Source organism: Lissotriton vulgaris, chromosome 7 (assembly GCF_964263255.1).
Source record: "Lissotriton vulgaris chromosome 7, aLisVul1.2, whole genome shotgun sequence".
NCBI lineage: Eukaryota > Metazoa > Chordata > Amphibia > Caudata > Salamandridae > Lissotriton > Lissotriton vulgaris.
In genome coordinates, this window is record NC_141695.1 from 835220940 (window position 1) to 835238029 (window position 17090).

Consider the following 17090-nt stretch of genomic DNA (forward strand, 5'->3'; position numbering starts at 1 on the left):
CTATGTGAGAGTTTAAATACGCCTCGAGAAAATCTGTTTTTAGTAAACTGCCAAGACAGACAAGCTACCGTCTCCTTTCTCCTGTTGCAGATCTTAAATGCCGATCGAGTCGTGACTGCTTTAACCTCTTCTGTGAATCGGACGGCCCCCGGCAGTCTGATGTCATGGTGGGCTGTGCGGAGGACGGCCAGCGGCCGCCCAAACCGCACATGTGTCAAATTCTTCAGCACCGCAGTGGAATTCCGGCCACAGCGAATCGGTTAAGCTGTTTTTGGAGTCAGGAAACACTACACAATATAAGTCGTCGATACTCGCATCATTGCTTTTGAAACAAACGCGCTAGAACCCCTTTCAGTGCCACAATTTGATACATTGTGGCTCTTTTCACAGAAACTCAAACGAAGACAATTCATGCTTCACCAAGTCTATAATGGAATAAGGGAGCTCACTCACTTTCCTTTTTCTACTCGAATGGACGCACAATCTTGCAAAAAGTAAGCGATTTTGTCCTGAAATCCAATGCACTCAAACGCCTTAATCGTCTTTGTCACACAATTTTAACCATTTAATATTATGTCAGTGTTTTCAGATTCAACACTATTTACAAATGGCATAGTGAAGAATATGTATCAGTTAGAGAGACTGCATCTCATATTTCAGGTGCAACCCATTCACAAAAACAGGCAATATTAAGGTGGAGAGAAAGGGTTGCATTACACTGACTGTTTTTTTCACCTCTATTAATTTCAGATTACACTGTCTCAGCCCTGACGAAAATCCCTCAAGTGCAATGGGGATTGAAAACGCATTGGCATTACCTCGCATCCATGAGGGGTTTTAATTTAATAGACCACAGATTCTGGAGAAGGATTATGCATAATGGTTGATCCCCACAGACATTAATTCCTCCCCATGGAGGGCATCTCTCCAGAACAAGCTAAATACAAGGCTTTATAGGGGTGCTCAGGGTTTGATTTAGTGTGTTAAAGACGTGCTGGTGTAATTTTTTTACATACTTATTCACATATGACTAATGTATTTAATAGCGGAGGGATGTGGGCCTCTGAAATGATTAATGTAAGAGCTAAAATGGGCAAGTGTTCTTTTGGTATATTCAAGTTTGCATCAAAGTTAGGCTCCAGGCGGATACCCGATATGTTGTACCTATATCGCCATAAATGTGTTGCCCTGGCCCTTTATGGTTCAGGTGTTTGGGGCCATTGTAATCATAATGTGCTCCAGGTGGAGGAAAATAAATTTCTTAAAAAGCTTTTGTGTCTACCATCCTCTGCATCAACTAATCTGATCCATCGGGAGGTTGGTCTGGATCATCTTTCCGACCTAATCAGTCTAAGACCTCTTCTAGTGTGGAGATCTATCTGGATCAAGGAGCAGACGGGGTTCACAAAAAAGATCATTTTAGACTGTCTCCACTTGGACAAATGTTCCCGTATCCCCTGGCTCAATTATATCATTCATGTATTTAAAGATGTTTTTAACTTAAGTGTGCGTGAAAACCCACCCTGTGTTATAGACATCCCCAAGAAAGAGCTTAAATATGTATTCTTAAGGGCCAGTGCTGTGAAGCGTAAGGCTGCTACTTCCCAGTATTCTACACATGTTTTTTATGATAGATATAATATGGTAGATCCGGGATTCGCAGGATACCTTAAATTGGTTACCATTCGTTCTCATCAATATGTATTGACAAGATTGCGGATGGGGACCGTTCATTTGCTTGTTGCGTATCCATATATTAAGACTCACACTATTGCCCCTTGTCCATGTGATGGGATCACAAAGCAAAGCTCGGAGCACTTTTTATTGTTATGCCCCTTTTATCTTCATCTGCGTAAAACCTATTTGAAACCACTTTTTAAAAAATATAATGTATCCACTATTGAATCTGCCATGAGGCTTTTATTTGGTCTTGATTCGCATGATATTTGCTTTTTTACTGCTGTATATATTTTAAAATCGGTACACCTGAGAAATAATATGTCCTTTGACCCATGAATATGTCCTAAATAAGCTGTATTTTTGTGTATTTTATGCTGTATGTACTTTTATGATTATTATCAACTAATGATCGAATAAAGTTTTTGAATATGAATTTGACTAATGTATTGAAATTCATGTTTTCACCATTATTCCTTGCTTAATGTACATTTGTTTTTCCACTTTGTACTTAATAATGTATCTTTTAATGTCTCAGACAAGATTTAAATGTTCCCAAAAAATGTTTCCTGACTATGTTAATCATGGCGAAATGATTAAGCCAGGTCCATAGACTACTAGTATTGGCCCTTAGTCTGCTGAAATAAATAGCAGCATGTTAAACATGGCAGCCGGGTATCTTTGTTTTCTTTAAACTTATCTTTCAAATGGTGTCAGTCTACCCTATTTCGTCCATCTACACTGTCAAACACCTTTGTGGTGCCGCAGATGACTGCATTGTAGCGTAATCTTTTGAATTTATACTCTGTCTTTAGGCTTCAGTGTTCTCTCTAATCCTGACCATACTGACCTGCAGCCGTTTGCCAACTCTCTTCCAACATCATCCATCAGCTGAGAGTGCTTTGTAGTTATTTATAATCAGATGGTCATCACCTTCCTTAACCACATGGCTGCTGGGCGTTTCCCCCCCCCTGTGCTGGAAATTGCCATTTTAGTGGCACCATGACGAGCTCAGCTCGTCATCAGCACACGACACCCGTGGGTGATGACGAGCTGAGCTCGTCATCAGCATCGAAAGGGTTAAGAAGACTAGGCATAATACAGAAGTCTTCGTTACACAATTTTCGGTGCCAGTGTTGGCTTATGTCTCACTTCTATTTCTAAGGCGAAGAACTTTTGAGTATATTATGATAAATATATGGCCTTCAATAGTCCGGTTCAGAAGGAGGTTTGGTCATTATGCTCACTACAGCTATGAATACAACCAAACCTCTTGCTATGTGGTTATATATTTATGCTGTTTGACTATCCTTTCTGGCTTCGACTATGGTTACATCTTGGACTTCCCGACTCAACTACCAGACTGAAAAAGATCCAAGATACATACATTAAGCGGACATAGGAGCTACAAATATATAACCCTGTCGGGACAGGAGCAGGCAGGAAGGGTTTGACGTCAAGTCTTCAGCTAGTCCACAGTTTTTTTGTTCTTTGGCTTTTCTTTGTCCTCTTTCTTTAGTCAGACATGAGTTCCTGGTGTCAGGGGACCACCTAAATACTGAATTCTGGGGCATTAAGTGGGGTGAAGGGTTGTAGCCAATGGCCTACTTACCCTTGGGGTTACTAGACCCAATATATGACCAATTCCTGTGGGAGTGGGCATATCCCTGTCCCAGAGTTCCTAATTCCAACAAAAACAAGATGGTGGAACCCTTCTTTCGTGGAACACATCACGCAGCCCACCTTAGGGGGATTGACTGGCCTGGTAGTGCAACAAACCTACCAGCAAAGCTAAGTTTCCACTTGTCCTGGTGCCAAATGGGCCTCAGGGCAGTGGGTGGCATCTCCCAGGTCTCGGGGAAGCCGGAGTCACATATCAAAGGCGGCAGGAGATTTGAAGCCATCCTACTGGAGGAGATGTGAACACCTTCCTCCATAGCAGGCATTGTTTATCTCCTCAGAGAGCGTTGGCTCTCACCTGCAGGAGGACAGAAACTTGTCCGTGGTGCCAGGCGGCTGGTCAACACCAGTCAGACAGGTCACTAGATAGTGTTAGGGTTTTCAAAGGGCACCTCTAAGGTGCCCTCTGAGTGCATGTCATAACAAATCCTGTACTGGCAACAGTACAGATTTATTAAGACAAGGTGTTTGATACCAAATACCATTGGTTTCAATAAAGCCATCATGTAGCTGTGGAATTCGTAAAGATTAATGTCTAGTACATTTATTTAAGATGGCTTCCCTCTTCACTTGTACTATCTAGTAATTGGACCAGATAGAAAAAGGTACATATCTGCTCATGCAGATATGCCCTCACATGTAATATAATGGACCCTGCATTAGGGCTACAAGGCCTGCTGTAGAGGCGACTTGCATATCATACATGCAGTGAATGTGCCAGGCCATGTTTTCACTAATGGTTTGCACCATGACACAGTTTGCAATGACAGGCTGCATGCAATTTGTATGGGGGTCCCTTAGGGTGGCATAATACATGCTGTAGCCCTTAGGTAGCTCTTTGGTACCCATGCCATAGGTACTAGTGGTACCACTTACTAGGGACGTACAGGGGTGCCAAATTGTGTATAAATTGTGTTACAATTAGACCATTTTACCTTGTTTTAGGAAATCAGCACTGGCACTGGGGCCTAGTTAGCAGTAAGCATGGGCGGAAAATCCGTTTCGCTCGCGGATTTTCGGTAAATTCGCAATCCGCGAGATCCGCGAATCTCCCGCAAAATCCGCAAATCCGCGAGCAGCGGATTTTATGGCTTGCTCGCACTGTTCGCGTGAGTTCGCGGCTTGCCAGTACAACTTCGCACCCCGCGAGTAAGTGCTAAATTGCAGAAATACGATCTTAGCAAAACTGAAACTACTTACCAGGTTCAAAAGTTCAGGCTCATCATTAGTAGCCATTTCCTGTAGTGCTTCCTGAGGGGCCCCTCCAGAGTTCAGTTGCAACTATTATGTGACCCTGCTCTGAACCTCAGAATAGTTACACATATGCCACAAAGGTCCTGAATTACAGCTAAGGGAGACAAGCAGGAGCCAGGCTGGAAGTTAAAATCCATTAATCTGCCCCTAATTCATTATTGTCAGTTGGGGCAGGGCAGGTGTTGTAACTAATTTTGCAACAATGAAAGCACTTAGCAAGTGCAAAAGATCACTAATCAGGAAGCACTAAGGAAGCAGGTGCCAGCTAAAAAAATATTCTGTGACACATTAATCAGCCCCAAATTAATTCAGGTCACTTGAGGCAGGGAAGGTGTGCTTTGCTTTGCCGAAAATAATGTACACTGGACAACCAGAGGGTGTGGTGATGAAACAGAGGGTGGCATGGGTGGGCCAGAGGGTGGCATGAGTAGTCAGAGTGGCAGTGGTGACAGAGAGTGGCAGTGATGAAGAAGAGTGTCCCAAACAGGCTGGACACGTAGAAACAACAAGTTCGCAAAACTTGCGACCCGACAGGTAAGTTCGCAAATTGCGAAATTGTAAAAACCCTCGCGAACTGGCAGAAACACGCGCGAACACAAAAAAAAAATCCGCAAATTCGCGGGAATTCGCGGATTTTGCGGATTGCGAGTTCGCAAATCCGCAAAATTCGCGATCGCGAGATTCGCAAAATTCGCCCATGCTTAGTTAGCAGGGACCCATAGCGCAAGAGTTGAAAAACATCAGTACCAGTGCTAAAAAGTGGGGGCGACCGTGACAAAAAAGGCATTTTCCTACAATTCCCCCCCAACAAGCTTGCGACCGGCATAAATGTGTCCCCTCCAGACACCTACTTCAAAACACTTCCTAGACCTGCAGAAGATAAAAAGACATACTGTCTGAAACCTCAGAGGTGCCTTGGAGGACTAGACCTGCTCCCTTTTGTACTCGGGACAAAAGTGGACTCAAAGGGTTATAATTCTGACCCCCTGTTAAGCAACAGGGATGCACAAGCTACAAGAAGCCTTTTCCTGAAGTAGCCAGCTGACCAGTGGCAAATGGAGCTAGACTGGACCCTGCTATTTACCTCCGTCTGACACGCTGTCAGTTTCTAAGTTCCTTCCCCTGGGTCTTCAGAAGTGTACTCTTGTGGTGAATTGGGGTTTAAAAGACTAAGTGAGAAGGTAAAATCTTTGACAAGGTTGAACCTGGTTGGTGTATTCGATTTGCACACCATCGTGGTATGACTCAAATTGTGCCTTTGTTCCAGTTTACTGCAACCACTAATATCATTGTGGGGTGAGGTGTAGGAGTATTTAAAATAATCAATATATAAAGTCTGGTCCTTTTAGGGCGTTCATAAAATACAGACTGTTCACAGCATTTACCCCTTTTAACAGCAAGACTTCTATCGTGAGTCTTGCACAGGAATGGGGCAAGCTTGTTCAAAAGACATGGTAAATGAGCCTTGCTGGTTTACATTCTGTAAGATAACTTATGCGTGCATGATAGTTGAATTCAATATAATATCTCGCTCTAATCATATACAATTCCCAGCTGTACAAATTTATTTCCTCCCTCATACGAGAGGAAAACCACACTTTCTCCTAGGCAACTGTCTTATCATAGGGAGAAACATTGGATCATAATACTAGTATGGAGGAATCTGGACTCTAATGTACGCTGGTATGGGAGAGAATGCTGCCGAGAAAAGTGCTGCACTGAAAACATCAGGTTTATGGTGATTGGTTTACAGCTGTGAAATATATTTCTGGTGGCCTTTGGCCTACAAAAATAACTGTGCTGCTGCTGCCCTGTCTCAATCAGTCATCTTGAAGTACTTTATTTTCTTCATTATCTCACAAGTATTTTGGTTCAAACAAGTTTTTGCCATGGAAAGAAAGGGCCAGCAGGTGCCTTTGGAGATAAATATAGCAAAACAATAAAATATTTGCAATGAGCTAACAGGATCTGTTGCTTCTCACACAATTCTAATACTTGTATAGGCCATGCCCTCTCATCAGCTGACCATCTGGGATATGTCATAAATATCATCCGTCTTTTGAAACTTACATCTGTCATACCTGATAACTAGAACTTGTAAATTGACCACCCTGTAGATACATTTCCTTTTAAAATCCATGTGTTTGCTTACCTTATCAGTAGGGGGATGTTTATTATTAGCCGACAGACCAGAACATGACTGGGCAGGTGAAATTAGGATTGGGGGGTTTTAACATAATCTCAAACAGAGGCAAATATTGATTTGCACGCTCTGTTGTTGTCAGAATTTCATGGAGAAAGTTTTTTCCCTTCTCCACCTACATTAAAACATCTTGATGGGATGATGTTTGTAGGAAAGGACCTCGTTTGATATGATTACCCCTTCACCCCCCCATACACACGTTTTTGGACTGATGCTGCTAATTTTTCGACTCTGTAGTGCACTGGGCCCTGCTATTCAGGCCCCAGTGCATGTGCTCTGACCTCCAAAGTACATGTACGATTGGCTAATTATGGACTGGCTCATTTAGCTTGCTTATGAGTACCTAGTATGTGGTAGAAAAGGTACCCACGGCTAGTAAGTTAACGTCACTAGTGGACTGCAGCACATCTGCCTTTCTGACCTGCTTACATCTGGATATATGAGCTCTGACATTGTTGGCTGTTGGGCAGGGATTTGTTATACAAGGGGTCTTTGGGTTGTTGTATTGTGACATTGCCTGAGAATAGTGGGGGTTATGCAGGGTGTTCTATAATGCTACAACCATGTGTAAGTGATGTGGCATGGAATGATCTGATATGGAGAAGGGAATTGCAGTGAGGAGTTGGAGAACTTGATATAGTGTGTGATTAGGCATTTAAGTGTCTTTCTGTAGTAGACCTGGAGGTTGGCAGTTTGGTCACGGAGGTTGGAGGTTGGTCCTGAAGGGTGATGCCAAATGTAGGAGGCAGCATTATTTAGCTGTGAGGTGGCAGCACAGTCACAGAGGAGTAGTGCCATGATTTGCCATTGTCATGCAGTGAGTGAACTGTTCGAGTTAGGATTGTGAGGTTCAGTGGTAGAGTGTTTCTCTGGTGGGAGAAGATCACATAGAGTTAGGCGTGGTGCAGTGGTCATTAGGTGGTGGTGAGGCAGTATTGAAGTGAGGATAGAGAATAGTGCAAAACTGAGAGGTGATGAGTTGCTGGATAAGGGATGCAGAGGAGGGTGTAGTGTTATGATGTGAGGTACAAGTACAGTGACGATGATGATGATTTAGTACTTATATAGCGCATGCTGTCACTCTACGGGTATCCTGGCGCTTCCAACTGTAGAAAGTGACAGTGGAAAAAAAGTCGGGCCATAATGTATAGGAGCCGGAGATTAAGCTTTTGGGAAGAGCAAGGTTTTTAAGCTCTTACGAAACTCTATCAAGGTGTCCATTTGTCAGAGATTCCTGGGAAGTTCATTCCAAAGGCGAGAAGTGTGGCTCAATGGGTAGAGCAGGCAGACCTCGATGCAGAGCTCTAGCCAGGGACCAGGGTACGATTCCTGCCCCGGCGGGTCTCGGGCTCGTAAATTCCCCTGACCGTATATTCTCGCCTCAGTGCCTATTTTGATCATGGGTCCCACGCTGCAACTCTGGGCAATAGCTTGCTTAGTCTCCACAACGGCCCCCTCAACGCGAGGGATGCCTGGTATGCACCCTTGCGGTATTCGTACAAGTGCCGGGAAACCCACTGCGGGTAGCTGTCCGCTATAAAAGTACAAAAACAGTTACATTTACAAGGCGGGCACCCACCACATTGAATGCCCTCCCTCCCTCCCTCCCTGGCACGCTTGACCCTAGAGACCGACAATAGGCCGTTGTGGGGACTAAAGTTTGGAGGCAGTGGTAGTGCCAACCTGAGATTGGTAGCATGGTGGTGGTGTTGGACAGATAACACAGTAATTCAAAGGGTTTTTCTGGTAATTCTGGGGTATAGTCTGGCGGCAACATTGGTAGTAAGAGGAGGTAGGTAGGTATGTAGTCAAGCAGGGGTGGAGGTTGATGTGCTGTAACACTGGGGTTCAGCATGTGGTAAGAGCTTATAGTGTGGTAGTGGGTATGATGCAATGCTGCAGAGCTGCGGTGGTGTGCTGGTGATGGTAGTGTAATGGTGTGAAATGGCACTGTAAAGGTGTGTTAGCATTGTGCTGGTGTCATAATGCAACAGTCTGATAAATTGTTGTAGTTTGATGCGGGCCAGTGTTTTTGTGGTATCTTTGGATGAAAGTGGTTGTGAAGGGGAGGTAAAGATGAAACATGTGTGAATGGTACAGTAGAAGTAAGAGTATCCGCATCTGTTCAGTGGTTGAGGGAGGATGAAGAGTCTGAGAGACTGACCTAGAGTGAGGGAAACTAGTCAAAAAATTTGGAGGGGGTAGTTAGGAAAGAGGGAATTAGGGAGGAACGAGGGAGTATATGGATAGAAGTTACTAGAAGGGACAAGGACCCGGGGGGGGGGGGGGTTGAGAGGCGTGGAGGGAATAGGTGGGTCCTGCAGGATTCATTTGTCAAACAGGAATTTACAAGCACTGCCACGATTCACAAATGTAACTGTATAAACAAGTAAAATGCAGGTGCATATAAAGGCACTTACAGTGACAAAAACTCATTGCGGATTTAGAGCATCCAGGTCATAAATGGAAATTGCTAATACAGAAATTCTGCCAGTGAAGTAGAATCAATGAGGATATAGTTATGTCAACAAAGATTTGTATAGTGCGGTTTTGCTATTATTATGGACAAGTGTATTCGAATGGATGCATGACTTAAGTAAGCATTCAGCAAAAGTAGCAAATGTGAAAGTGTATTTGGAATACATAGTCAGAAAGGTGGCTGCTTTTGCCAACAGAAAAGATAAAGTTTCCAATTTGCACAGTCGTCTACCTGACTTTTATGCCTCCATTATGGTGCACATGCGAGGGCGATTCAGATATGAACATTTTAGGAAATTCAACGACCACGCTGTTGGGTGACTTTGGGTCTGCATGACCGACTTTTGCCTTGTTAGTGGATGAGGTACAGACAGCCAATTTATTAATGATGCAGCTGACTAGCACAGGATAGGTATGAATCAATGCTTTCCTGCTTATGATGGAGCTAGGAGTATGAATGTCATGCATGCTGGATTGCACTTGATGGCAACTTGTGGTCAATTTTTATCGACTGAGCCCACAGTACTGTGGGACTTTTAATTTTCATCTGTGGTGAGCGAATCTATTGCAGGTGTTGACGCATTAGTGCAAATTTATCGAACGCTCTTCGTTCTTCTAGTGGTACTGCCTGAATTGCCTCCTTCTGCAAGTGTGATTCTACCTCGCCTAACAGGAGAGGCATACAAAATTGCCTAACAGCAGACTACAGCCTTGTTCGTCTTTGCGGATTAATTTGATACAGTAACCTTAGCAAACCACCTGAAGAACCCCCTGACATGAGGTAATGTCTTACTAGTGATGTAAGAATTTGGGGAGGGCAGTGAATGATTTAACACTTGTTTAAGGAGGGAAAGCCCCTGCATTCTGAACTGTAGCTAGGTACTGCTTTAGAACGTTAATGGCTGTTGCCCAGAAGCAGTTTGTATAGCTTGCAAATATGACACGTTTTTATACTGCTACATGCATAGGGAACCTGTATGGAGAAGTACATCTTTGCTAGAGGCCAGCTATGGAGTTTGCCAGTTCTGGGCATTTTTAATGTGCTCAAGTGTTTTGTCTATGTTTGAACCAAAAGGTTGATACTCATTTAAACAGTATAATAATCATGTGCCACTGAATCTCTGATCTGTACTCTGACATGTTCGATAAATAACAAAATCACAGTGCTGAACCAGTAGTTAGATGTCTGACAGAGGTGGCAGCTGCATCCAACAAAACCTTTAAGTAGGTGTTTGAAATTATGTTTCCTTTCTGAATTACTCCCATTATTTACCTCTAACCCCTCTCCTTAGGGTCAAGCCGACCTAGTGCTCTTCCTCCACAGCTTCATCTGTGAACCTCAACCTCACCTTTCCAGTGTTCCATGGAATCTCCTGAATTCAAAATCCCAATAGCCATCTTCTGCACATAACCCTTTGCTCTTATTCGCCACCCCTTTACACCCCTGCATAGTTTGATTGATGGCTGCCTTCCTCTTGAAGTGTTCTCACCGTACTGATCCCAGCTCCTGTGTATATGACCAGATGTTTTGCATTTCGAACCACTTCAGCTAGCTCACAGACCTTCTTCCGAAGTTCATTTGGTTCATCCCAAACCTGCAAAATAAACCACAAGAGAAGTAATGTTCTGAGTCCCCATCCTCTGTGCCACTCCAGCATACATCACAGCACGTTGCTATTAAGTGTGCAAAAATCAGAGGAAAAAGTGTTACACTGGAGATAATGATTCTTATTGAAAACACTTTCAAAGCATACGGGCTAGTTAATACTGTGAATATCTATGACTCAGTATCTAAGACAGTGCTACATTAAGAAGTGCTAGTAAAAGCCAGGATCAATGGCTTTTGTCAAGCCAAAAAGGTCTAGGGCAAGAAAACGAGTGCCACTGCTTTCCAAACGATTCAGAAAAGGGGGCGGTGATGAACAGAGTGTCTGAATTAAGCAGACCACTCTTACCCATTCAGGGCTTGATCCATCACCGTTTTTTAGCTCACTGCACCATCCCAGCTCAGAACCTGGCTATATGCAAATTAGTCTGTCCCTGGCCCAGTGCATCATGGGAACAGGGCAGACCAAACTACCAAGCCAATTCTTATGCTGAGAAGGAAACGAGCTTCCGGGGACCGGTTTCTGGCATTTCAGCCGTCTTCGGCCTGGCTTGCTCGAATCCTGATGGTGCAATGAGCAAGGGACTCACAATTGAGTATACCCTTCCACGCTTATGGTGGACAAAAACGATTCAGAAACAGCATCAAACAAAGAAAAGAGCAAGCATTGGCATAGCCAATAGGTCTTGCCTTTGGGACCTTATAATTATTTAGACATGCAGCACAGTAGCCTCTGTGCTGAAACACCTACTGTTACTTCACGTGCCACTGGTGAACGGTCACCACACCCAAGGATGGGCTTCCTTCCGAGCTAATTAATGAAAATATGATAAAGTCTCCTCAAATTTCAAACAAGTGTACTTATTTTACATAGAAGCTTCGACACCAATAGGCACAGCACCCTAGAGCAACCGTAAATCGGATAATTAAGGTCAAGTAAAGAAGTGAGAATCAGCCTGGGTCTCAAAGGATCAGGCACTCAAACACTAATATTAGCAATTGGCAGGAAAATCCAGTAGTACCTTAAACATCTCCTCAGAAGCGCCAAGCCAGCTTAAAGTTCACCAGCAGAATACAGATACCCCCAGTTGCTCAACAACTCGATCAGAGAGTTCCCATGCAACACCAACAACCCCATCCTTGGTGGAGAACCCACCACTTTAAACATGCGTTAGAAAATAAGATGAGTATCTCTTGGGGGCACGGATGGATGGGAGACAAGAGGAACGTGTTGTTGACTATTAATAATTGCATTCGGAGAACAAACAGCCCTGAACAGCAGGAGTACTGTGGGTCGCCGTGAAAGAGAAATGCCAGTCACGTGGCTCTTCCGGGAAGCGGGCTGGCAGGATCCCCCGAGTATCACCGCAGGGCACCTCTGACAAACTCCAATCCCTTGTTTATCAGCCCTGTCGGATCGCAATCTGACAGCCAGGATCCGCAACTAGCAAAAACACACAAAAAAAAAAAAAAAAAAAAAGAAGATTACAAGGACCTTACAACGTGTTTTACTTTCAACAAAAACACGAGGAGTCGGGCTGTAGTGCCTAATCGAATGAATTATTAACCAGACTGCACATAAGCGGCAAACCTCATAGAAAGGGACTTTTCCCCAAATAGAAATGTATTTCACAACGTTAAACGAGTAAGCGGACGTGCGCTTGAGTCCACGCTCACTGGTGTAGCCACTCACTCGGGTTACATAATCAAATAAAGGTACTACGGCCGAAGGCCAGACAGCGAAGGTAAAAGTTTTGTCCGCGGGCACTAAGAGTCCAATGGTTTAAACAGAACACTGGAGTGCAGTACCCTAAAGCAGAGTGCCTGCTTGCATTTGAGAAGTGCTGGAAAACAGCGGAGCGAGTAGGAGTCGGATAAAAATAGGCACAGCTACCGAGAATGAATGTATAAAAACTCCTTCATTGTTTTGCACTCACAACAAACAAGCCGGAGATAAGAATGTACACAGGCTGAGAAAAACGATCAGCTCACTAGGAGTGGTGGGGACGGGCACAGTGGTGCGGCCTCCGTTGTAAAAGGCAGGGAGAGGGTGAGACAAATAAGCAGCTCAATAGGAGTGGTGGGGGCGGGCACACTGGTGCGGGCGCCGTTGTAAAAGGCAGGGAGAGGGTGAGACAGAGAAAGGGAAAGGTAGGGATCAAAGGAGAAAAAGCATGCGAGCCACCCTAAAAGTAAAAAAGTTAAAAAAACAAAAGTGAAAGTGATCGCGATCAAGCGCGGCGAGCGATACGCTTAATTAGCATGACGAGGAAAGCCATATGGCGCCTCTGCTTGTAAGCACGCGCCCATGCACACAAGCTGTAGGCCGGCCATAGTAGCATTTTTTGATGCCCTTACTAAAAGTCTCGCCAGACCAGCACATGGTCAGGCGAGGCCTTAAAAAAGCAGAATGATGCGGCCACTGGGCAGTGTCATTTTGTAGGAGCATGAATTGTGCTAGACACTGTCTTTGCTATTAATGATCATATTTTAGCTGGTTACTATGATACTAAATGAGTTCTACAGAAAGATTTTAAATAAACTATAGTTTGCAACTGCTCGTAAATGGTAATAAATACATATGAAGGATTTAGAATGATTAATATGTGCTAGTCGGACCAATATAATTCTTTTATATTATGGTACACAAGATGAGATGAGCTATTGTCCAGTGCTGTTGCCTCTCCTATTACATTACGCCAATATAATTCAAGTGGGCATGAATTCTAAATGAAACGGAGCACAGTCCCTTGAGACATATATCTCAAAAGAACAGTTTGCTGTGATGAAGGCATGCTGCCAAAATCACTCGTGGTGCATGGAAAAACAGCGCCACCGCTTCGGGTAAAATACAAAATGCCTCCCCAAACTCCATTATGGGAACGGAAGACGGCACTTGAAGTCCGGGAAATTAAACCTGTTGATTCAGCCAGGTCACCTCAGGCACTAGGTGTTCTGTATTTATTGGTCACTCTTGCAGATGGTCACATGCAGACCACAACATACAAAAAAGAAACAGACAGCCTCTTACAGTAGGACAGCTATCACCCTAAACATCTCAGGGATAACCTGCCATTCGGGCAATTCTGGCACCTACGCCGCAACTGCAGCTCCCCCAGAGACTATGAATCACAAGCTGCTGATTTGACAACTGATCTAGAGGCACGGTGTTATCCACCCCATGTTGTCGCAAGATGGCCCGTTATAAGAATAGGATCTCACTTATGGAACCACAACCAAAAGCCAGAGAGGAGACTTTGACACATGTGACTTCCTTCACACTGCAATCAAATCAAATTAAAAAAAATCATTAAAAAAACAATGGGGTGTCCTGCAAAAAGGCTGTCAAGAATACCCTCACCCCAGGTTTGCTTTCAAACGTACCTGTAACATAAAATATACTATTGTTCACAATAGACCTAGAACCACGGGCGAGCCCACTCAACAACCTTTATGGGGGTTGCCCCACGTGACCCGACATTTTCCCTGAGGCTCCTGTAGTAAAGGTGCCCTCACTGATCCCACTAAAATGATACAACTGAATAAGCACTGGTGTGAACACAAAGATCCCACACTAATTGCAATTCTAAGAACTGCATTTTTATGATCACCTGTCCCTGTAGCAAATGTTACAAAGGTGCGACCACCCGCGTAGTCAAAACCAGAATTACGGAATACTGCGGTGGCATATGCTGCAAAAAATCCTCCACCAAAATGAGCACATACTACCTTGAGATGGGCCATTCCCTGACAAACTACGTTGGATAGTGACCGCAACATAACGAAGGCCAATCTGTTCCACTAAACAACAGAATCTCCATCCCTAATAACCTTAGAAAAGTCCCCCTCTCTTTAGAACCCTCTACCTCCCTCGACACACCCAGTCTCAAATGCACTCTCCTCAACTGCAGATCGGCCTCTAGACACTCCTCTGCCATCGCTGATCTCATTTTAACATTGGACCTTGACCTAATCATCATGACTGAAACCTGGCTAACCGAATCTTCTACACCTATAATGGACATTCTGGTTCCCCCCAACTACCACATTATTAGACTTGACAGGTCTGGCAAAATTGGTGGTGGAATCGCATGCATATACAGGAACAACCTCTCTGTTCTGAAAGTCACCGCCCCTTCCCTACCCTCCCCAACTTCCTGTGAATACATCTGCCTCGATATTACCAGTGAGGGCAAACCGATATGCTCTCTTCACGGCATTTACCACCCGCCCGGGGACAACCTCACCTTCACCCAACAAATCATGGATTTGATCTCAACCAATTCCGGACGACAGCTCACCCAAATATACCTTGGTGACTTCAACCTCCATTGGAAGGATCACAATGACGCGATGGTAAATAGTCTTAAAAATTTCCTCAACGCCCTTGACCTCACCCAAATATGCAACAGCCTGACCCATGAGAAAGGCTCTATCCTCGACCTTATCATCTCCAAAGAGGACTCTATCCAACTCGAGTCTATCCAACCCTGTGACTGGTCAGATCATCATATTGTCACATTCTTCATCAATGAAATAGTCAAATTCAACCCGGTTCAATCCTCCAAGCCTAAAGTCTGGAAAAGAGATCTGAAAATACTCAACCCAACCTCCTACTTCCTCCTACCGGCGCTACGGACGTCCAATCCTTGACTGACCACTATCTCAACGCCATGACCTCAATAATTAATGAGGCTGCACCCATGCAGCTAAAAAGAGTCTCCGCTAAAATCTCCAATCATTGGTACGACGGGAGTCTCAATGAGGATAGACGAGCCATGCGAATGGCAGAGGGCACCTGGAGATCAGCTCCCTCTGCACTGCACCTAAAAACCCTGAAGAAAAAGAGAAACACCTACTTCAGGAAGATAAAACGCTCAAAATCAGACTTCTTCAGCCTCCAGCTCGACCAAGCAAAAAACCGTCCGAGAAAACTGTTTGAGCTAATCAGAACACAATCCAAGGAACAACCCCAACCACTCAGCACTATGCGCGAAGCACCCTCCTGTGAAGACTTCGCCGCTTTCTTTATCCAAAAAACTGACAACATAAAGAGCGATCTCCTCATTGACGCAAGCCTTTACTCCAAACCCCACTGCATAGCACTCACTGAACCAAAAAACAATGATACATGGTCATCCTTTGGCACCTACTCTGAAGAGGAAATTGGCAAACTGCTCAGCACATTGAAACCATCCAATCACCTCACGGACTCCCTCCCTGCTAACGCTGTCAAAGACTTCACCCTTTGCTCCTTCCACTCTGGACTAAAATTATCAACAGCTCACTTCAACAAGGAACCATCCCTGACTCCCTCAAAGTATGACAAGTCACACCTTTACTAAAGAAACCTACAGCCGACCCCTCGGACCTAAACAATTACCGTCCCATTACCAATATTCCCACTCTCGCCAAACTGTTGGAAAAATGCGCACAACTACAATTGACTAAACACATTGAGCAGTTTGATCTCCTCAACCCTCATCAATCAGGCTTCCGAGCAGGACACAGTACAGAAACTGCTATGACTCACATAATTGACGACGCCCTTCAAATCCTAAATCAAAACGATACCTGCCTCCTCATCCTTCTTGATCTCTCTTCAGCATTCGACACCGTTAAACATAAGAATTTACTCGAACTATTAAACACAAGAATGGGTCTATCTGGGACTGTACTCAAGTGGTTCACTTCCTTTCTACACAACAGGTTGCAGAAATTCAAGAGCAACAACCGGATGTCCTCGCCAATACCTGTATCGTTAGGCGTCCCCCAAGGATCCTCCCTATCCCCAACTTTGTTCAACCTAGTTATGGAACCTCTCACCACCTTGCTACAAGCATCCAATGTACACTTTCACATGTACGCCGATGACACCCAACTATATCTCAAATTACAATCCCCCAAAGACATTTTGCTCCTGAATTCAATGATCAGAAGCACCCAATCCTGGCTTGCCGATAATCATCTCAAACTCAATGCTCTGAAAACAGAGTTCCTTTTGATCTCACCTCCCGCGAAGATCTCTACCACTCAAATTTGGCTTAAGCACCTAACTGCACTCAATGTCCAACCCACCATCGTGGACTCAGCAAAATCTTTAGGCATAACACTCGACACCAATCTCAACATGCAGCAACATATCAGCAAGGCAACTAAGGGAGCGAACTACCAAATCAATACCCTGAGGAA

At 44.3% G+C, this 17090-nt stretch overlaps 1 protein-coding gene across 5 annotated transcripts in view; it reads right to left on the reverse strand.

Moving 5' to 3' along the window:
* SIRT7 (sirtuin 7) overlaps nucleotides 1-17090 on the reverse strand; it is a 185831-nt gene that overhangs the window by 80068 nt on the left and 88673 nt on the right. For all 5 annotated transcript variants that reach the window (XM_086931173.1, XM_086931172.1, XM_086931169.1 and 2 more), the window contains exon 3: nucleotides 10783-10887. In XM_086931173.1, the coding sequence (XP_086787299.1) occupies nucleotides 10783-10887 (105 nt within the window). The remainder of the gene's footprint in view (nucleotides 1-10782; nucleotides 10888-17090) is intronic.